General features: G+C 39.2%; 1 protein-coding gene and 1 pseudogene across 1 annotated transcript; one reads left to right on the top strand and one right to left on the bottom strand.

The window, feature by feature from the left end:
• Positions 1 to 211: 211 nt before the first annotated feature.
• On the bottom strand, positions 212 to 23,809 carry FAM89A (family with sequence similarity 89 member A). The gene is made up of 2 exons (XM_074262359.1): positions 23,421 to 23,809; positions 212 to 1,444 (listed from the first exon to the last, which is right to left on the bottom strand). Exons 1-2 carry the CDS (start codon positions 23,736 to 23,738, stop codon positions 1,181 to 1,183), a joined length of 582 nt encoding a protein of 193 aa, XP_074118460.1. The 5' UTR covers positions 23,739 to 23,809; the 3' UTR covers positions 212 to 1,180.
• LOC141538685 (splicing factor, proline- and glutamine-rich pseudogene) lies at positions 5,101 to 8,588 on the top strand (annotated as a pseudogene).
• Positions 23,810 to 23,941: the final 132 nt, after the last annotated feature.

Below are 23,941 nucleotides of genomic sequence, written 5' to 3'. Positions count from 1 at the left end.
TTCAATCTTTCGAGGTCAGTCATTTCTAAATCAGAGGTACCTTGTGGAGGAAGTGGGGAACAAAGACATGTTTATTCCATTTCTACTACAATGACCTACTTTAGTGCATCCTAAGTTTAAAACAGAAAACTGTTTTCTCTCCATACTCATAGACCACTCAGTAGTAAATATACCCACAGATTTAAAAAAAAAACAACATTCAGCTTTGTCATAGTTTATATAAAGTATCACTTTAATAAATATGGTAAGGCCAACAGCAATCATCTTTTGGGGTGTAGGGAACAGTTTGGCTTCTACCATATTAGAACTATACTTTCCAGATACACTTGGAGATTTAAAAAAAAAAGTTTCCAAAAGTCTTATAATGAAAATTTACATAATACGAAATATTGCAGTTTGCCCCAATTTGTCCTATTAAACATAACCTAAGTCTCCTTTCAACTGCATTTGACTAGCAAAGAATGACTCCCCTTCTGTGATATCTTGGGAACCAGCAGATTGGCACCCAAATTATCTTAAATGGTCACTGCTCAGTAGGTGGCTCATAAAGTTAACTGTAAGCCAGTTAGTTATGTGGTTCATAAAAATATCATTTAGCCAAGAGCCCTGAAAGCTCATTTAAACAGAAATAAAAGGCAGTTGAACAGCTGCAGAATGTATTCAGAAAAAAGGAAGAATAAAGTGTTATTTTTAACACATGGCAAACTTGAGGCAAAAAAAAAAAAATCCATAAGCACACAAGACAGGGTGCAAACAACTCACCCTGGGAAGAGTCCAAATATAGAACCATATGGACATAATTTCAGTCTATACAACACAGGTCAGCCTCTCACTAAATACCTATTTTAAGGAGAAGCCTTTTATTTTTTTTCCTCAAAGGGATTTGCCAAAGCAGAAATTCTAGCCATCAGGACAGATTGCCCACATAACATGTCAATGGTGAAGAGCCTTGCGTACAAATTAATCTGACAGCTCCCATCTCAATAGACACCTCAAAAGCTCAACAGTACACACTTTTTTTTCTTCTAAAGGAGTGCTTGCAGGAAAAGGAGAGGGTATTGACTGCCAGAAACAAACAAACAAAAAAAAATGGACAGAAGTAACAGAGAAAGGGACTCTTGAGGATTTCCCTTCAACACACATCCCCTCTACAGTCAGATGTGTCCTTCCTACATGTCTTCTAAATAGACTCTAGGATCCAGTCGCTGTTGGAGAGAGGAGTGACGGGTAGTGTAAAGTCCATCTGGGCACCCTGTTCCCTTCCATTGTGAAGTGTGCCATGCTCCTGGAAGTACTCCTCCTCTTCATCAAAGAAGCCATTTTCCAAGGCATAAGAGCAGTCCGGGCTGGAAGCTGCTTGGCAAGCCCCCTTGTATTCCTGAATTGACTCATAGAGGGAGTACAGTTGACAGAGCAATGACATGTCCAGCTGTCGAAGGCCAACCTTTCATGGAAAAGGGTGGAGATAGAGGGAGAGAGAAAAAAACAAAGAGTCAGCATTTCCGTTTTACTTTGGTTCGACAGTCACATCTACATTCTGCTGGCATGTACACATTCTTTCCCTGAAGCTGATGATTCAATGCATTGACTGGGACAGAAGTTCAAGAAAACATGAATTGTGATATCACCCCACCTCAGACAGTTACTCAGCACATCAGGGAAGGCAGATTGCCTAGAGGCTGTACACATGCCATGGAATTATCCCTGCACTCTTTGTGATGATGCAGTAATGTTGGCACACCCTGACACCTCCAGCCTGTTTCACTGTGAATGTTGGAACACAAGCCTGCCATGTACAATCACTGTGATCTGATCAAAAGAAGGCTCACCAGGCATTGGTCTCAGAGCAGCTTCCCTCCTTTTCCCCCTCCTGGATTAGAAACCAAGAAAATCAACAATCCTTAAGATTAAGGGAAAAGCTTTAGGGACTAGGACCACAGCACTTTGAAAAGGTTTTCCCTTAAGTAAGTGCCAAGGATCTTGAATTATTGAATTGCAATTATTATTTGTATTATTTTATTTATTGTATTTAAACTTTGCAAAATATTTATCTCTATATACCTATAGATATAAATATATAAAATATAAAAATATACATAAAATCTCATTTGATCTTCATAACAACCTTGGGAGGAAGGTGCTATTATTATTATCCCTATTTGACAGATATAAAAACTGAGACAGATCTAGTTCAGTGACTTGTCAAAGTCAAGCAGTAGTACTTCTCTGAGGAAGGATTTGAAGCTTCTGGCTCCAAGTTTACTGTTCTTATCTATGATGCCACTTGGAGCAAATAAATGAAAAATTCAGACACTCAAAATCCCTTCTTTGTCTCAGTGAAATTCATTCCTTCAGGTGGCAGCTGGTGATGCATCCATCAGTATCCATAGTTTTTTCAATGAGGTCTATGCCACTGTGGATTGGAAATAGGTAATTCTAAACAGGACCCAAGTAGAAAGCAAGTTCCTTAGTTTTCCCCAAAATCACTTCCTTGTTATAATAGAATAAAGCATAAAATGATGTGCCATATTGCTCTTCAACTTGTCCCCATCCAACACCACCACTATCATCATCACCACTGCTATCATTACCACCAATAACAACCATCACCACTACACCACCACCACCATCACCATCACCATCACCCAGCCAGGCCAGAAAGAAAATGATAAAGCATGCTGCTTGTTAATATTATTGTGCTATTTCTATCCATTTTGACCATCTCAAAGCACTGTAAAGATGAAACCTGGATCAGAGTAAGTGAACAGTACTCCCAAAAGCACCTTCATGTAAGTAGAACAAGCAAGGAGATAAAGAATCCTGATAGAATTTCGATAACCTTGAAGCTCTAATTCTAATTGGCTGTGTTACCTTGAAAAAAATCATAGAATCACAGAATTTCAAGTTCAAGGGACCTCAAGCAATATTAGCACAAATAATATCTGAAAAAAAAAAAAAGAAAGAAATCCTAACTACAACATACCCTACAAATGGTCCTCCAGGCTTTGACCTGAAGATCTACAGGGAGGGGATATCCACTACCTCCCTAAGTAGCCCATTATGCTTATGCACAGCTCTAATTTTTAGGGAATTTTCCCTGACATCAAGTTGAACTTTGATTTTTGCAATTTCTGTCTGGGGCTTTTGGTTCTGCTGTCTGGCATCAACTAGAACAAGTCCAATTCCCTTCCCCACAAAAGTCCTTCAAATCTTTGAAGACAGCTATCATGGTATCCCCTCCCAAGCCTATCCCAGCCTCTGTTTGCAGCTCTCTCATCCAAGCTAAACATCTCCATTCAGCTCCTTGAAGCCTCATATGCAAGGATTCAAACACCTTTTCCATCCTGACTGCCTTCCACTTTGTCCCTTAGCCTATCTCAGTGTCCTCATCTGACTCAGCCAACTCACAAGGTTGTTGTGAGACATAAATGACATGTCTGTGAAGGTGCTTTTAAAATACATATAGGTCAGGCATTCCTGGAATTATTTTTAGAGTATGATCTCATTTAACATCCAATACTTGAATTCCTTCAATAAACGTTTATTTAGCAGGCAGGATGCAAGACATCATTCTAGACACTAGTGATACAAAGATGAAGATAATAATCTTCCTGGTACATCAAAAAGAGAAATGAGCTTGGAGTCAGGATCTGAGCTCAGTACACTTGCCCTGACACCTATATCAACTTGGACAAATTCATTAACTTTTCTGGCCCCAGTTTCCTCACCTGTAAAATGAAGGGGCTAAGCTAGATAATCTCTAAGGTCCCACATAACTATAACCTTCTCATTCAATGATATTTTATGAATTTCAATCTACTAGTGGAAATATGACATTTATCAATCAATCAGCCAATGAGGACACATATACTAGAGACAAGAAACAAAAATCAAACAATCCCCATCCCCAAAGAACTTACCTTCCAAGGAAGGGAGAGGAGGAAGGATGAGACATGTACAGACAATATAAACACAAAGTAAAAGGAGACAAATGGGGCAAGTTAAGTGTTTGGAACACCATATCTGGAGTTAGAAAGACCTGAGTAGCTGGGTGACCCTAGAAAAGTCACCGACTATTGTTTACTTCAGTTTCTTCATCTGTAAAATGAGCTAGAGAAGAAAATGGCAAGTAATTTTGTCAAGAAAACTTCAAATGGGGTCATTGAAGAGTTGGACACGATTGAACAAACAACAGAAGAAAATGAAGTTTGAGCCAAGTGTTGAAGGAAACTGAAACATGATAAGCATACGAAATGGATAGAGCACCAGCCCTGGGTTCAAATCTGGCCCCAAGACTCTTAACACTTACTATCTGTGTGAACCTGGGCAAGTCACTTAACCCCAAATACCTCAACTTCCCCCACAAAAAAATAAAGGACAAGGTAAACTGAAAAGGGAACATATATTTATTAAGCACTTACTATGAGCCAGACACACTACTAAGTGCTTTACATTTATCTCATTTGATCGTCTCAACAACCCTGGATGGGGTAGGTGCTATTCTTCCCATTTGATAGTTAAGGAAACTGAAGTAACTGAAGTCACTAAGTCCTAAGTAAGTGAATGAGGCTGGATTTAAATTCAGGTCTTTGAGGCCCAGTGCTCTATCCACTGTACCACCTTTCTGCCTAGAATGTGATATAGGCAAAGGAAACATTTTCCCAATAAATAGAGGCAGCATAAGAAAGTAGATAGAGTACTGGCTAAGAATCCTCCCCCAATACTAGCTATATGACTCCAGGAAAGTCACTTAGTTCCTATATGCTTTAGGAAATTTGCAGAATAGAGTTCTCACACCAGGAAATCCCCACCCTGAAGTCACAGATAGTGCATTCATTATTGACATTCATAAATTCCAATTTTACAAATTGGGAAACTAAGCTCCAGCAAGAGGATAGAATCAAAGATGGTAGGATTAGGAGATAGTTTTTAGGGAAACTCTTCAAAGGAACAAACCTCCACAGCTGAATAAACATTTAGAATTCACCTCCATCACTGAAGGCACCATCTTGTATTTACATAACACCTTCTTCTGAGAAGCTGAAAGGAAGCGTTTTAGAGACTGAGCCAAATTCTCCCACTGTTACTACTCTGGCCCACATGGCAGTAGTGAAATATGAACCTTTGGAGACAGCAGTGATAAATCCTTTAGGACTATCAGAAAAAGAGCATCCCTAGGAATCAAGAGTCCTGAGTCATCATCCCAGCTCCCCCATTTGACTTGAAACTTTGTGCAAATCACTCCTTCACTCTAACCTTCAATTTCCTTGTAAAATTAGTTTAATTGGACCACATGAGCCCTATCTCAGTTCTAAGATGTTATGATTCTATGTAGTCATTTATTCCCCTCCCCCACTTTTTGTTGTTGTTGTTTCTGAATGTTATCTGACAGGCTGGAAGTAGTTGATGAGCCTCCAAAGTCTTATGCCTTGTGGTAAAAGCTGGTTTCAGATAATTTAGAGCAACCCCCTCATTTTACAAATGAGAAAACTAAAGTTCAAGGACTTAACATATCTTGCTCAGGGTCATATAGTTATGAAAAAGAGGGAGCTAGATGGCATAATAGATAGAACACAGCCATGGAGTTACGATGCGCATTCAAATATGACTTCAGACACTTAACTATTACTAGCTATGTGACCTTGAGCAAGTCACAACTCTAATTGCCTCACCAAAAAAAAAAAAGTTACTAAAAAGAATAGCCAAAACCTGAATTCAAATTGTATTTAAATATATATATATATATATATATATATATATATATATATATATATATATATATATATATATATATATTTACAAGTAAGCAGGAGTATTAGAAATGAGCCCTGAATGCCACATGTTTGTGTTTGAATGGGTCATGTTAGGATTACTAGGTGCTTAACTCGGTTGTCTAATTTAGCATAGTACTTAACAATTCTCTAGCTCAGAATTCACACATTTAAAGGAGTTTATACCTTTAGTCTTCTGAAAGGAATTTACACTTTTGGAATACCCACAAGCCCATTCTCTGGGAGGATAAAAGGAGCCAGGGTTTAGGAAGAAGAGGATCCCAGATTCTACCTTTGCTCTGGCTGGAGACTCTAGAAACCTCCCAAGAAACTTAGAGAAAAGGATTTAACAGAAAAGAAACCTCCTCCCAGAGAAGGATTACAACTGAGAGACAACTGGACACTACAATTTTGGCACCCAACGTGGGGCAAGGACTTAGTCTGAGCCCTTCAGAGGAGCTAGCCAGGACTTAACATTTTGGCGCCCGAACAGGGCTTGTGTCCCCCGCCATCAGTGAGGTGGCCTCCATGTTCCCCCAGTGACTGCTTTGCTTTTGCCTCACCCGCTGATCATGGACATGTCTGGGCACTAGTTCTGGAGTTGCGGGAGCGGCAGCGGCTTCCACTAGCTCAGTGGCAGAGGGCCAGGCGGTGGCCTAAGCCATGACTTCCGTTCACTACCGCCGGGCATGGGCATAGGCCTGAGCCAGAGCCAGAATTGAGGGCCGCTGAGGTCAGGCCCCGTCCAGACCGGACCTAAACCTTCCATCCCGCCTCTTCCGGCACAGGTACTGGCACAGCAGCAAGCATAACAGGTGGCGGCGGCAGCGGTAGATGCCCCAGTAGCCCAGCAGCAAGAGGCATCGTCCCCAGACCCGCCAAAGCCAGGGCTCCCTCCAGGCAGCAGCCCCAGGCCCATAGTGGGTACCACTGAGCCAGTCTCTGTGCCATCTGCACTGCCCCCGGGATGGGGGGGAGGGGGGCCTCAAGGCCTAGGCTCAGCAGCAACCTCCCAGGCCTCATCCAGACTGTTGGGCCCTGGGGGGGAGGGGGGACGGGGCCCTCAGCAGACCTCTTCAACTCTGTCCTCCGTTTCCTCCGGCTCTAGCAGGGGCCCGCCCACTCCTCCCCTGGGCTTCTCTGGGCCTAAGCCTGGTGTGAGCCCTGGCAGGCCCAAAGGCAAGATGTCCAGAAAGCCCAAACCTGGCAGGCCGGGCCTCACTCCTCCCGGAGGACATCTGAAGCCACCACACAGGGGAGGCAGGGAGCACCACCCGCCGTACCACCAGCAGCAGCAGCAGCAGCAGCCTCCTCCCCATCACCAGGGCCCCTTGCCCAGCGGACCCGCGGGCTGCAGTGAAGAGAAGATCTCGGACTGGGAAGGTTTTAAAGCAAATTTGTCCCTATTGAGGAGACCTATAGAGAAAACTTATACCCAACGATGTAGGTTATTTGTTGGAAATCTGCCAGCTGATATTACAGATAAAGACTTTAAAAGATTATTTTCTAAGTATGGAGAACCTGGTGAAGTCTTTATCAATAAGGGTAAAGGATTTGGATTCATCAAACTGGAATCAAGAGCATTGGCAGAAATTGCCAAAGCAGAACTTGATGATACACCCATGAGAGGATGACAACTTCGTGTTTGTTTCGCCACACATGCTGTTGCCCTTTCTGTACGAAATCTCTCATCCTGTGTTTCTAACGAATTACTGGAAGAAGCATTCAGCCAATTTGGACCTATTGAAAGGGCTGTGGCAACTGTTGATGACAGAGGAAGATCTACAGGAAAAGGCATTATTGAATTTGCTTCTAAGCCAGCTGCAAGAAAAGCATTTGAAAGATGCAGTGAAGGAGTATTTTTGTTGGCAACAACTCCTCAACCAGTCATTGTGAAACCTCTTGAGCAATTAGATGATAAAGATGGTCTTCCTGAAAAGCTTGTCCAGAAGAATCCAATGTATCAAAAGGAGAGAGAGAACCCTCCACGTTTTACTCAGCATGGCACCTTTGAATCTGAGTATTCCCAGAGATGGAAGTCTTTAGATGAGATGGAAAAGCAACAGAGGGAACAAGTTGAGAAAAACATGAAAGATGCAAAAGACAAACTGGAAAGTGAAATGGAAGATGCATATAATGAACATCAGGCAAATCTTTTACGCCAGGATCTAATGAGGCGTCAAGAAGAACTAAGAATGATGGAGGAACTTCACACTCAAGAGATTCAGAAATGCAAAGAAATACAGTTAAGACAAGAGGAAGAACACCATAGAAGAGAAGAAATGATGATTCGGCAGTGTGAGATGGAACAGCAAATGAGACGCCAAAGAGAAGAAAGTTACAGTTGGATGGAATATATGGATCCTCGCGCGAGAGAGATAAGAATGGGTGCAGGAACAATGAACATGGGAGATTCCTATGGCTCAGGAAGCCAGAAATTTCCACCTTTAGGTGGTGGTGGCATAGGTTATGAGGCCAGTTCTAGAGTTCCACCAACAGCCCTGAGTGGTTCCATGATGGGAAGTAACATGTGTACTAAGCACTTTGGACAAGGAGAAGCTGGGCCTGTGGGTGGGCAGGGCCCTAGAAGAATGGGACCTGGAACTCCAGTAGAATATGGTAGAGAGAAAGAAGAGTATGAAGGCCCAAACAAAAAGCCCCGATTTTAGATGTGATATCTAGGCTTTCATTCCAGTTTGTTTTTCGTCTTTTCTTGTTTAGACACCCATCTTTTTAATTCTTGCATTTTAGTAAGAAAACTACATTGTTATGGATGTTAGAAATTTATTGACCTAATATTTGTAAATGGTCTATTTGGGCGAGTAAAATTATGTATTGCAGTGTTTCCAAAAAAAGGAGAAAAATCTAAGAAACATCTGGCATGAAAGAGCATGGCTGATAAGAAGACTGTTACAGGACTTGAAAACCAGCAGAGATCATTGGATTCCTTGAGATGAAAAATTGTTGATGAAGACTATTGTAGGATTTTAAAACTTGTAGGAATTATTGGATTTCTGGCACATGAACTAATGGACAATGGACTTATGGACATGTATAAATTCTCAATTTATGATTATTTGATCATGTTATTTGTTACATCACCTCTAGCATGTGTTATGATACTATGTGTTTATGTAATTTATGTAGTTATGTGTAATATCTCCCATATTGATGGATTTATGTATATTTGTTTCAAGGTCATGACCATCCTATGTTCTAAGTCAAAAGGGGAAGATGTTAGGATTACTAGGTGCTAACTTGGTTGTCTAATTTAGCACAGTACTTAATTTTCTAGCTCAGAATCCATACCTTTAGTTCATATTTTTAAAAGGAGTTTTTACCTTTAATCTTCTGAAAGGAGTTTACACTTTTGGAATACCCACAAGCCCATTCTCTGGGAGGATAAAAGGAGCCAGGATTCAGGAAGAAGTGGATTCAAGATTCTACCTTTGATCTGGTTGGAGGCTCCAGAAGCCTCCCAAGAAACCTTCTCACAGAGAAAAGGATTTACCAAAAAGAAACCTTCTCCCAGAGAAGGATTACAATTGAGAGATAACAGGACACTACAGGTCATACTTCAGATAGTCACATGTCTGTCTTTGGTTTCTGGCATTCCGTATTCTGCAAGGAGTAGGCCATCAAATCATCTTTCACACTATCTGCAGATCATCTCATTTAGGCTGATCACATCTCTGGCCTTCAGTTTCTTTCTAAATGATTGGCCTACAGAGATAAGTGTGGAGTGAGCAAATATGTGTAGGCACAATTTCTGGTCTTGTAGGAAACCACACTGGACTAGGTGCCAGCAGTGATAGCAAGAGCATTCACTTCCTTGGGGATCTCAAGAACCTTAGCACCTTCCACACAGCTCATGCTTCAGATTTCACAGCTGGTTGTCTATTTAAGAAAAGAAGAAACTGGACTAGGTAATTTTTAAAGTCTCGGCCAATTCTAAAATGACTTAATATTTTTCAAGTGGAACTCATCCCATTATGCAGAATCATAAACTTTGATCCATCTCAAAATTAATTCAAAAAGATGGAAAATGACTGAACAAATCCTTATCAAAATAGGGGTTGGGGAGAAAATAACCAAATCATGAGAAATGGATCCCACAAATTCAAAGCATGAGGATTAATATTTCCTGGGCCATAATTGGGCATATAATTATATTCTTAATGACATTTTATAACCAATTCTGATATACAGCAACATAAACTCCATCCAGAAATTGAAATGATTCATTCTGGGCATCTCAAATGTATTGCTGAGTCATTTAAATACAAACTGATAAAAGAGATCCCAGAATTACACTCTCACTACTGCCTAATAGTGAGGAAATTCATAAGTGGCAAGAACGGAAAAAAGCTACTACCAAGACTTTTGAGATAATTTGTGGACTCTTGTACCTATGGCTCAAAAACTAAACTAAAAATGACTGCCAGAAGTCCTTTCCAGTCCATAACTTGCTGCTAGCCCAAAAGCTGTTCCAGTCTTTTCTTCTTAAGCTACCTTTTCCATGTTTACAACAAGGGCTCACCTGCTATAAACCCTTTGCTAAGGGCAGGAACCAGAATAGGGCTGAGTTTAGATCTTTCTGAACTGAAACACACCTGATGACTAACAAACCAGCCTCTTTAGAGGGTGTGATTCAGTCCTGAAAACATATTTGGCAAAGGAAGAATGAGTCAAGCTATACAACCTATTACACAATTCTCTGGATGCCAAATGTTTAGAATAAGTAATTAACGGCTTTAAATACAAACCTACATATGTCCCACTTTCCAAATTCTCTGCTTTCTCCTTCCCCATCATGCTGAAGAACCAACATTCTCCTCTAACTTCTCAGAAGATCCCTAAATACAAAAAGTCATGAGGCTAAGAGTCAAATGAACAATGCCAGCTTTCCTAGCTGGATCATACCTTATCCAGTCAAAAGTTGCCAAGGTTGCCTTAGCAACTTTACAAATTAAAGTTGGAAAAGCTGAAAATGCTCAGTTTAGCATTCATTACTTTCCATGAGTTGGCCTTAATCTACTTTTCTGTAATATCCCTCATTAATTCTCATTCATGCATTTTCTCTCTATTTATTTATACACATACATTTACATAGATACACATAAAAGTATATTTCTTCTATAATGCAATCAGACTGGACCACTTGCCACTTCCTGATCCAAATCTTCATTTCCCCCACTATAAACTTTTGCTCATGCCTTTCCCTTGCTGCCTAAAACTAGAAAGGTAGCACAGTGGATAGAGCACAGGGTCTAGAGTCAGGCAGATTCATCTTTCCAAGTTCAAATCCAATCTCAGGTACTTATTAGCTATATGACTCTAGTCAAGTCACTTAACCCTGTTCGCTTTTGTTCCTCATCTGTAAAATGAACTGGAGAAGGAATTGGCAAACCACTCCAGTATCTCTGCCAAGAAAACACCAAATGGGGTCACAAAGAGTTGGATACAACTGAAAAACAACTCAATGACGCTAACTCCCCTGCCCCCAACCTAGGGAGTTTTTGATTCCCACTTTTATTTATTAAAATCATAATCAGACTTTGATCTAACAGCCACCTGTCTGAATCTTCCCTAATGTCAGTATTTGTGTAAATGTGCTTTGAAAGCAAAATTGTTTGGCTATATTTAGTTGTCATCAGGCAAGAGATGAGTATTTCACTGATAACTGGCAGAAGATCATTCTGTTTTTCTGTGGTCAAGCCCTTTGCAAAGGGGCAGCTTCAAGACTCAGTTTATAGACTAACACTTTTATGGAGCTTTTTCTAATTACCCCTATCTAAAAAAGATCTTTTCCCTCTTCTAATTTTTATTGTAGATTGTATTCTTATGGCATTTCTTCTAAATGTATAAAATAAAACATAAGGTTTCAAAGGAAACCAATTACATTAAAATGCAATTATCAATACATATATATATGTGTGTGTATATATACATATATAGGTGTATGTATACATACATTTTACCATATATTCAAAGTTCATGGATCACATGTTAAAAACCTCAGCCCTAGACTTTAAAGGTTTTTTTATTCTGAATTTAAGAAATAAAACAAGCATTTCAATAATGTAGTAGACTAGGAAAAAAAGATTGTACATGAAACTGCAAATCTATTATGTACAACTTGCTATTCTCTTAAATATAATAAAATTATACAATAGCTACCATTAGAAACAAATATAAAATCATTCTATGCAGCTTCTATTTATCAGTTCTTTCTCTGAACAAAGATAGTGTCCCTAAACTTTAATAGGAATGACTACTACCTGTCTGAATCTTCCCTGATGTCAGTATCTATATAAATATGCTTTGAAAGCAAACTTGGTTTTGGAGCCTTTTATTGTTGTCATCAGGCAGGAGATGGGTATTTCTCTGATAACTTGGAGGAGATCATGCTGTTTTCCTGTGGTCAAGCCCTTTCCTAAGGGGCATCTTGGGATAAGTGTACACAAAGAGCTGCCTGTTCCTTCTCCTGCCTCTTAGTTGTGTTCTTTGTACAAAATTCTGTAACTGTTAAAGAGCCATTAACCAAATAAGTCCTGCTTTATCCCAATAAGTTCCCACTATGGGATTTTGTGCTTTTGTTACCTGTGCTGAGATCACTTTCTTCTTTCCTTTCCTTAAACATTCTTATTGGATCTGTTTGATGCAAGGCACTTAGGAAATGGTGAAAGGCTCAATTCTCCACTCTAAAACACATCCATTTTAAGTGCAGTATTGCACAAAATACAAAAGTAAGATAAAACAAATAAGACTATATATCAGTAGGTTAAGGGCAGGAACTAATTTCTGCCTTTCTTTGTATCTTCAACTTTTAGTAATAGTGCCTGACATAAAGTAAGTGCTTAATAAATGTTTTTTGCTTGACTAAAATAACCACACTATAAGACAGCAAGTATGAAAATGAAACCTACAATTATATTCAAAAACATATGGACAATATTAATAAAAATGTCTTTTCAGGAGAAAAAAAATCACACACAGCAATTCTCTAATACCTATTCCATAAGCAAAGGGTGTTTGTTATCTTAGTGATTTATTCCCATTTTTCTTGGGGTAGGGAGCTCAGCCTCCCAAGTAACAGCTGCACACAAGAAATCAAGTTTTTATTGAAAGTAGCTTTGTTTTTAAAAACAGAAGTTAATTTCATCCAGAAGAAAAAACAGAATTTTAAAGGGTTTGTGGTTTGAAAAAACCCTAGATTTTTTAACAACAATTAGAAACAATCAACTAATTTCTATTGCTAAAAAGTGTTAATGCAATTCCTTCCTCTCTCTTTGTTTAAACTTCCAGCTTCCTTCCTGTCTGATCACTGATTCTTCTTCTCTCCCATACATATAACCAAGTGTTTAGAAAACAGGTGGTTTCCCAATACAGTACAACTTTCACAAAGGGACCAGACTTGAATCATATTTACCACTGTTTCCTTTTGCCTTTGAACTTTAAAAAATGACAAAGGAAGCCACATCAAGATATTTAAAGAGGGGGAGGGGAGTCCAGACTCCTTGGAATCTAGTTTCAGGGCATATGGTCCTACAGTAAATGTCCTTTACTAGGTCTGGGGTTTGGAGGAGAGGTGGTTTCTTTATGAAATTGTTCTATTTAGCCTTTTTTTTTTAAAAGATCATTAATAGAGATTGTCTAAATAACAGTGCCTCCCCTCTATTGGTTCTCTCCAATTTATAAAAAATTGGCAATGAGTAAGTATATGTATATATGTATATATATATATATATATATATATATATATATATATATATGTTTTGTGTGTGTATATCTCATTTGTACATAGTTGTTTTCATGTTGTCTCCCCCATTTGAATGTGAGTACCTTGTACAATTGGACATTTTTGCTATGTAGGCAGTTTCCCCTTTATATAATCAATGATTAGAATACTTGGCACATAATACACAATAAATATTTAATGACTGATTATAGTCATTGATAGCATTCAAAATGTTTCACATGATTCATCTGACTCTCACAAACCGCTAGAGAAAGAAGTTCATTCACCCCCATTTTACAGATAAAGGCATTTGTGGCATTTTAAAGCTTCCAGTGTTTCCTATATATTATCTCAACTGAGTCTCAAATCACTCTTTAAGTACTATAGTTATTGTTATGCCCATTTTACAGGGGAGGAAATGGCTGAGTCAAATGATACATCTAAGATAGAATTTGATAGGACTTTCTGATTATAAACCCACAGCTCTGCAAGATATGCCATACTGGGATTGCCTGTCATGGGGGGGGGGAGTAGGCGGAGGGGGGGGATAATTTGGAAAAATGAATACAAGGGATAATATTATAAAAAAATATAATAAAAATTAAAATTAAAAAAAAAAGATATGCCATACTATAGATAAGAAACTGAGGGATTACCCAATTTACCCAAAGTGAGAAAGCTGATCAGTGATATAAGCATTTATCAGGCACTTAATATGTACCAAAATCTGTGGTAAACACAAATACAAAGAATGGAGAGGGAGTCTCTACTCTGCTTGAAGACAACAAATAAATATGTGCAAACATAGTACATACAAAATATATAGGAAATAATCAAAAGAGAGAAGGTACTGGAATGTAGGGATTTAGGCTTCCTGTAAAAGATGGGATTTTAGTTGAATTGTCAGGGAGGGCAGGAGATACAGATATGAAGAGAAAAAGCAGTTTATGCTTGGAAGACAGCCTGGGGAAAGGTCTAAAAATGGGAAATGGAGAGTATTGTTCAAGGAACAGCAAGGAAATAAGCATCACTGAATTTAAGAGAACATGGCAGGTACACGTTATAAGAAGACTAGAAAGTGAGGGTCAGATTATGAAGGACTTTAAATACCAAACAGAAGGTTTTTGTATTTGATCCTGAAGATGACAAGAAAGCTTATTTTAGTGATGTTGTTGGATCTGTACTGACAAATTCAGTTCTTTCAATTTCTCTAAGGATAGGATGAGAGAGCTGAGAGACTGACAGAAGTTAAATGACTTATCCAAAATCCTACAAACAGTAAGCTGGAGAAGCAATATTCAAACTCAGGTCTTCTAATTCCAAATTTTTTGTCTTCCACTGCACTATGGTGATTCTCAGTGACAGTCTTCTATAGAAAGAAAAGCAGACAAGAGGAAAATAATGAAATTATTCATCTGTATCACTAATAGCTGTTTCTCTAAAACAGTTTTAAAGACTCTAAAAACAATAAGGCAGATTTCTAAGCACCAAATGGCTGATTAAGATATTTAGAGAGTATAGATAAAAATACCTTCTTCCTCTTCTAAATGTGCACAAAACCAGAGGAAAATGAACAAAACTATTGCTCAACCACATGCTCTATGTCTAAGAAGAAAGAGGTCCAGAGAAGAATCAAGAAAGCACCTTGGATTTGTTAGTGAAATGGCAATACAAACCACCATCATCTCCAACGTCAAAGTTTTCCATCCCTAACACTACCACCATTCACCACTGCATATACATATGAACCCAGTGGGATAAACTACCATTACCTCTCCTCATGTGGTGAAGAATTCTTTAAATCTGAAGCTATTTCAGAGGGATGTCATACACCTGAATTTTTCCAAAACTAATACAAGTATAATTTGGTGGCATTTACTGGTATTAACCGAACATATGTACTTCTTGACTCCCCAATTAGAATGTAAGTTCTTCAATGATTAAGATATAAAAAAAAATAGTAAATGGTAAATAGTAGACACTAAATAAGCACCATACATTTTCTTTTCATTTTATCCTTTACTCACATCCCATTTAGTTGCATGTTTCTCCATTCCCATCTTATATCCTCTCCTAGATGGATTTAGTGCAGAAAGTTTCACCAACTCTCACTGAGTTTTTCCAGAAAACATAATGGATTCAGTGGTTAGAGGGTTGAACTTCAAGACAAAAGTATAAGCTGTCCTGCCTGTGGCAATTCATATTAAAGAAGTATAACCAGCCATCTGATTTTACTAAGTTCAGACTTCAGTTCCCTGTCAAGAGTGGCCCAGTATTGTGGCCACCTCTGAAAAGTGCTGGAGTTCAGCGAACAAAAACAAAGGATTAAGGAAAAAAGGATCATCAAAACAAACTGCCCCATATCAGGTCATTTTTCCTGGAGAATTGTCTCAATGGAATAAAAACTCACATTCAACTTCCAGAGGCCCTTGATGATCCCAACATACATCTCTGTATCAATTGTTTTGACCACAGGAAAAATGAGCAACCTTTCTTTCGCTCAGACCTAATTATCATTTACAAACATCTGGAAGGTGTGAACAAAGAAATGAGAGAGAAGTGAAGCAAGACCTCTCAGGAATGACACTGAGCAAGAATGGAGGAAATATCTGGGCTAAACAGCATCAGGACTGGTTTCCTGCTAAGGAGGGTTTGAAGGGGATTGGCTCTTCCTACTCCCAGAACTATCAAAAACCTAAATTTTTCATACTAAAATGTATATATAGGGCATTGTTCCAGGGGAATCATTGGAGACCAAAGCAACAAAACTTCAAACAGCTGTTTGCTAACAGCAAATGGTAAGCACAATTCTATCTCTTCAGGTCCCCCACACTCTATATTGCTGAAGATCAGAGCTACAAAACATCAAAAAGGTATCTGCTATTGGTGCCTATCAGAACTACTTCCCTTTTCCCTCCTGCATCTTCTGCCTCCTTCTTTCCCACTTTGGTAAAGTGGAAATGGAGAATGGTTCCTGGAGCCTTCCCTGCTATAAAAACTTAACGCATCACTGGGCTAAGGAAAGCCATCAGGAGTATGGTATCAGAAAAACTCAGCACAGATGGGGAAGGATTGAACACCAAGAAACCTTTCTAGCATGTCTGCATTTAAGCTAGTTCATCACCAATAAGGAATTGCTGTGAAAATGTCCTCAAGGACCTATGGACAACTTTTCACAAAAGCAACAGATAATATTGAATCTTCTGTGCCAGACCATCATGTTACCCAAAGCAATCTTCTCCTTAAGGTAAAAAAGATACATGTCAAAAGTCCTGTCTACATATAAAGAGAAAATTATGGAGACTGAATATGCATGGAGGCATAGTATTTTCACCTTTTATAGTTGTTTGCTTGGGTGCTTTTTCCTTTCTTGTGTTTTTTTCCCCTTTTGATCTGATATTTTTTTTTTTGCACAGCATGGCAAATAGAGATATGTTTGGAAGAGATGCACATGTTTAACCTATATTGGATTGCTTGTTGTAGGGGAGAGAAGGAGGAGAGGAAGAGAAATTTGAAACACAGGGTTTTGCAGGAGTGAATGTTAAAAACTATCTTTGCCTGTATTTGGAAAAAGAAAAGATATCACATGAAGGCACAGTAGATGAAAAATGTAGAGTTGAAAGAGACATTACAAAGTAATATAATCTGATTTCATCATCATAGCATTCTTTCTATCACATTACACAATTAGAAGAGCATGTTTTGTAGTAAAAATTAAAATAAGGCTTTTCCATACCCAGACTTTTAAGCGAATAGCAGTTCCAAAAGACACCTAAGATTCTCTTATTTAGTTCAATACAAAAGGCCTACAGGAAATTGAAACCATTTTGTTCCTTTATAAACTTGGGGATGGAATTTTACCTTTTAGGGACCCAATATTGGCTTAATATGCAGGACAAAGAACTATATTTCTCTAGGAGTAGTTGGTTATTCAAGCTAATGTTTACTTCCAGGAAGCATCTGAGAGGTTCATTAATTTCAATGCATTTAAGGGCTAATAAATTCAAGGAAACATTTTTTCTTTACAGTGAGTGATCCAGGAAGGATAAGAAAACAGAGCTGGTTATGGAAAACAAACCTTTTATTTCTTAAATTTCAAAAGAAAGGCTTATCTTTCGGCAGCCCCTTTCATTCCAGGAACTCAAAGTTCTCTACAAATTTAATGTTTCCAATTCATGTAGGAGTGGGAAGCCAAAATCACTATATCTACCCCCTAAAACCTATAGTAATAGCATTAGGGGAAAAAACTCCAGGATACATTTCTATAAAATTCTTTTGATGTAGGCTGGAAAACGAGGCTCCCAGGCACATCCAGGGCTGTTTAATGGATTCAGAGGTCAAAGGTTCTTCCTCTTCTGGTTTCTGTAGCCTATGATTCCAAGTTCTTTTGTGCCTCTATAAAATCCAGATATTAATTTGTTATAAGTATTTTACAATCTATCTGGGAAGGGTAGTCTGTATATAATTCTGAAAAAAGAATATTCTTATTTTTAAGCTAAATTTTTCAAAGAAGAATTCTAGTGATGCTAAATTGGTAAGTTCTAGAAGCATTCCTTGGAAAAATGTGATATACCCTACTACTTTAGGATTATTTCTATAGAAAACTGACCAATGTCATGCCTCTTTCTAGTTGCTACTATGATTCCAATTTCTTTTAATTTTTTTTCAATAGTTTTTCAGTTTTCCAAATTCATATACAGAGTTTAACATTCATTTTTGTAAAACTATGTGTTCTAAATTTTTCTCCCTCCTATCCTTACTTCCTCTCTCTCAAGAGAGCAAGTAATCTGATGTGGTTTAATTATGTGCAATCTTTTTATTTTATTTAGAATTTTTTTTCACAGTATATATGCATGAGTAATTTTTTTTATAATATTATCCCTTGTATTCATTTTTCCAAATTATCCCCCCCCTCCCTCCATTCCCTCACCCCGATGACAGGCAATCCCATACATTTTACATGTGTTACAATAAAACCTAGATACAATATATGTGTGTAAATACCACTTTCTTGTTAATATGTGCAATCTTTTCAAACATTGTTTCATATTTGTCATGTTGCACAAGAAAAATATTATTCCATTTTTAAGAAAAACCAGAAATGTGTATAAACATACCAACAAAACAAACCTATTAAATTTTGTTTTGAAACTGCTTTCTTCTGTATAGTGTTAATCACCACCTAGGAGCCAAGTATTCTTGATGCTGGTTGAGGTTCATCGTTTTTCTCCCACTCTCTGAATTTAGGCACTCCTTCAAAGTTCTGTCTTTATTTTTCTTCTCTTTTGATCCTCTCTACTCCTGAATATCACATCACATTTTTACTTCTAATTTCTTACCTGATCAGGCTCATGAGAATAAAACAGCTTATTGGACATTTCTGCCTGAATGTCCTACTTGCCTACTAACTTCAACACATCCACTAAATTCCTTTTGTGAAACTCCATGATGGCATGAAGGTAACCCAAGGTTTTTAAGGCTATACCAATAGCATATCCCTGCTAAGTCCTATGAAAACAGCCCAAGTATAATTATGGCAAAGATGGCCTATTTGCTGTCCGAGGGCCAGGCTAGCTGAGCTTAAGGAGGGTCATCACCAGAAGGTAGCTGGTAACTAATACAGATCTAATGAATCAGAAAAAAAAAATCAGTTTTTAAAAATGTCTCTTTGGATGAAGCAGGCATATATGGAATGATGAAGATGTAAAGTAGATAAAATTAATCATTTTTGGAAGAAAAGAGTCTTACACTGGACATATCTTCCTCAAATTCCTCACAATTTTTAATTCAGACAACATTCTAATTAAGCTTTTTTCCCCATTTAACTACAACACAAATTAGATCATAGTATTTGTATAGATGTCTTTTCCCATTACTAGATTGTAAGCTGCTTAATGATGGGGACTAGGTCAGGTATTCATCTCTGTAGCACCAACAACTAATACAATGAACTGTATACTGTAGGCACTTAGTATATGTAAATTAGAAATCAATGTCCCATATTGAATTTATTCCTGGCCCCGTACATTTAGTAATGAATCTTTCCAAATTTAGAGTTTCTCACCAGATCCATATCTTTTAATTTTCTAGGACCTATTACTGGCTCTGCTCTACTAGCACTATCTCTGAGAACCCCAGAGTCTCTTCCATGTGGTAAGATTTCTCCTCCTGACTTTCCTATTTCTATTTATGGGATTGGCATTCTCTTAATCATCCAATCTAGGAAGGACATGTTTGACTTCTTCCCTCGTGATCTTCCCCACTTCCAGTCAGTTATGTCATAACACTAATCTCCAACACTTCCCCAAAACAAATACCTTCCTATCTCTAAGGCCTCCACCTTAATTACCTCTAGTGTGCAGTACTACAACAGCCTCCCAAATGATTTTCTCATTTCCATATTTTCCCTTCTCTAATCACTTAGCACAGTGTCTGACACATAGTAAGGTGCTTAATACTTATTGACTTATTGTCTACATTTTCCAGTGTTTTCAGACTAATCTTCCTTTTGTACAGACTTGGTCATGCTATTTTTCCACTTATGAAGCAGCAATGGTTCTCCCTTATCATCAAATAAAGCCCATATTTTTAAGTCTTTCAAAGCCCTCCACTATTTGTCTTCAATTCACTTTTTTCCCTATTTTTCTACAACCAATATTCTCTACTACAACCAAACTGAACCACATATGTTATTCAAGAGGTTCCTATGCTTCTCCCACCTTAATGTATTCAAATTCTCCCCTCCACCTGGAAAGCCCTCTACTGCCACAATTTTCTACCTACTGGAATTATGTTCATCTCTGAAAGCTAATGTCACCTCATACATGAAGTCTTTCCTTAATACCCCAACCAGAAGTGAGCTTGATCTCCTAGAGTTCTATTAAAATTGTTGAACCTCTTTCACAGCACTTATTATAAAATGCCTTATATTTTTGTAGACCTATCAACCCATCATTATAGCCATTCCCTCCCTAGCAAATTCCAACCCAACCAAATGTTGGGTTTTATCCTATGAGTTTTAGTCATGAAATTTTATCATAAATCTTCCCTGAGTATATACCTTCATATTATAGTTATTTACATTCATTTCTTATCTCCTTTATTCTATTGTAAATTCCTTAAGGACAGAGACACCTCCCTCCATACATGTCAATGAATTATAAGCCTTTTTAAAAAATTCTTTTAAAAAGCTGGTTGAATGTAGCAGAATACTTTTTAAGGCTCCAGTGGCATTTCTTGAAAGATACTTGTCAAGACTTACAGTCATACTTTATCTTCATCACATCTGGATTTCAGAAGAACCAAAAATAGATGTTTGTTTTTCTGTGCTGCAAATAATCAGGTTTAGAGAAGGCTTAGGTAGAAGGCATAATTACAAAGACAATGCTACCATCCTTCATGTTGCACTAAGAGAGAAACTCAACTACATCAGAGGCCTGAAAAATATCTATCCTAGGGAACAGGATCTCACATCAATATGGCAAGACTCCATCAGCATCCTTACAAACTACAAGTTCCCAATTAAAAAAAAAAAGTTTGTTGTATATCCCAGTTTCCTGTTCAAACCTGTAACTTAAACATACCATCCAGTTGTTTTTATCTTCTTTACCCATGTTTCTGCTGCTTGCCCCACTCAGAATATCAACCTGGTAGTTATAGACAGATATCTAGTTATAGTCTAGATATAGCTGGAGCAGCTAAGTGGTGAAGTGAATAGACTCTCTCGACTGGAGTCATAAAGACTCACCTTGAGTTTACATTTGGCCTCAAATTCTGGGCAAGTCACTTTAACCCTACTTGCCTCAATTTCCTCATCTGTAAAATGAAGGTGAAAGAAATGGCAAATCATTCCAGTGTTTCTACCAAAAAAAAAAAAAAATGAGGTCAATGAAAAGTAGGACATGATTAAACAACAAAGTTATGGTCCAACTTATCCCCTTGTTCGCTGTTGGCACCCAACTTTATAAAGATTGGCATGGAATTAAGTAGTTTGGTAAAATATGTGAGAAAGATAAGACTTCATTGAAGTATGGAAAATCCTCTGATAGGCCCCAAGGTTGGGGATAAAACCAGAGAATTACAAAATGTTTCATATTGCTTTTCTGCTTAGAGGAGGGCTTTACAAGAATACTACCTCTGTTTCAGAGGACCTTTGGACAAATCCTGGCTTAGGAATATAACATGTAATTCTAGGCAAGTGACTTAAGGTTTTCCAGATCACAGTTCAATTATATGATCTTTAAAGTTCCTTGCAACTCTAAAATTTGTGATGCTGTGATCAAATAGTACAGAAACTGAACAGTAGTCAACAGTAGTAACAATAGCTAATTATAATATAGGGTGTTTTGCAAATACTATCTTTTTAAAGCTCATAACAACCCTGGGAAGTAGATGTCATGATTATTATTTCTATTTTACAGATGAATAAATTGAGGCAGACATAAGATATCTGTCCAAAGTAGCACCTACCAAGAGCCCGAGGTCTGGATTTTAATTCAGATCCTTCTTGACTCCAAGTTCAGCATCCTATCCACTTGTGCTTCCTAACTGCCTTCTAAAATATACAGAGAGCTTAGCATTCAAAGTGTTTCCATAGGGAAGTCTATTTAAAAGCAAAGAATTCTCTTATTTCCCTCAATTTACTTTTAGAGGGAAATTTGATTTGCTTGTGTTTGCTTAAAGTAGGATACACTTGTTCTGGAAAACAAAATTTAAAACAGGAGACAGCAAGAGGCGTGAGATAGAGTTAAACAAATATCTCCAGAAGTTTGGGTAGGCCACCTAAAGGACTCTGTAGCCAAACCACCAAAATTTCCCTTGCTTTCCCTCTGACAGGATTCCACCCATGTATGAGAAAATGCAGAAAAGTTTCCTTGTTGCTTTCCCTTGCTAAAACAAATGCATGCTATCCACAGCACAAATGGAACACATCAGTCTATAAATGACATGTATTTCCAAAAGAATTTGGGAAATCTAAATACTTATATCCACATCCACAAACTTCTTTTGTTACTTTAATAGACAACAAGTAACCCAGATGGAGGGAAGTTGGAAGGATGGTACTTTTTAAGGGAGAGAAAGAGTATTAGATCTATAGGAGCTGAATGAGATTAAAGCTGCTACCAGACAGCAAGGTTAATTTTCTGCTTACACAGCCATGTATGGGGCCGGAGCATCAGAGCTGTAATCGGATTCTCAGAGGGGCCCCCAGAGGAAAGGGGGAGGAGGGGGAGGTATTCTCCAATCTGTTGTCTCCACTAGCTGCAGGACAAAAAGCCTTTCTCCAGAGTAGGTTAAATACTACCAGCCAGCTTCACAGCCCATAAGCACCCACCCAGAAATAAAGGTCTCTCCCCCATTGGGGGAATATATATTTCACTCTGGGATAAGAGACAAAATGAGGGAGCTTCCCCAAACGCTGAAACATCCCCCCCAACACACCTCTCTTCGCTGATGGTCGTGGGCCAGCGGGAAAACCAGTTCCCAAATGGGTTTCCAAAGTCACCAACGACAGTCCCTTGAGCCCCTGGCCACAGCCTTTAGAAGCTGGAACTTTAACTGGAACCAATCCTGCCTATTGGAGAAGGCAATTAAAGGGGGAGGGGAGTTTTTCTCCCACTCTAGAGCGGGTGCCTGGGGCAGCGGAGGGTCGAGAGGTCAGAGTTAAAGAGAAAGAAAGAGTGAGCTAGCAGAGGTGAAGACAACAGAAGCAACGGGAAGAAGGCTCCAGAGGAGCTATAGGCGCTCGGAGGAAAGTTCTCTCCCGCTCAGCACGGTCTGTTTCAATCTAAAGGGTGTAAGTAAGCACAGCAAACTTTTCCGAGGCTGGAAGAAATGAGCCAAGGGATGAGAGAAGGGAGAGGAAGCCTCAGCCTGCTTCCCCCCATCTCCTGGAGCCCCCTTCTTACCATCTCTTTGCGGAGCAGAGCCAGGGCGGCGTCCAGGTTGGGGGGCTTGGGAAGCGGCGCCGCCGTCCGCCCCCCGCTGCCGCAGCAGCCCCCAGCCCCTCCGCGGCTCAGCTCGTCCTGGATGCGGGATTTCTGAGCGTACAGCCGCTCCAGGTGCCGCCAGCCCCCGGACGCGCCCCCACCAGACGAGGAGTTAAGCAGTCCGCTCAGGCTTTTGGGCAGGGGAGGCAGCCCGTCCACCCGCAATCCTCGCACCGCGCTGTTGTTGCTGCTCCCGCCGGCAGTCTCGGCCGGCCCCGAGCCGCTCACCCCGGCCATAGTGCAGCACGCGCGCCAGCACACGCCCAGCGGCCGGCTCCGACTCCGGTTCCAGCCCCGAACAGACTGCCTCTCCGGCCTGAATCCAGAGGGACAGGCTCACCCCGGGCCCGCCCCCTTCCCCGGCCCCCGGCCTGCCCCGCCCACTTCCCTTTCCCTGCTTCGGGCCTCTTACTCTCCCTCTCTCCGCAGGCTTCCCCTTC

Source organism: Sminthopsis crassicaudata, chromosome 4 (genome assembly GCF_048593235.1).
Source record: "Sminthopsis crassicaudata isolate SCR6 chromosome 4, ASM4859323v1, whole genome shotgun sequence".
Classification (NCBI taxonomy): Eukaryota; Metazoa; Chordata; class Mammalia; order Dasyuromorphia; family Dasyuridae; genus Sminthopsis; species Sminthopsis crassicaudata.
The sequence above is the reverse complement of the archived record's forward strand: the minus strand, read 5'-3'. Positions and strand labels throughout refer to the sequence as shown.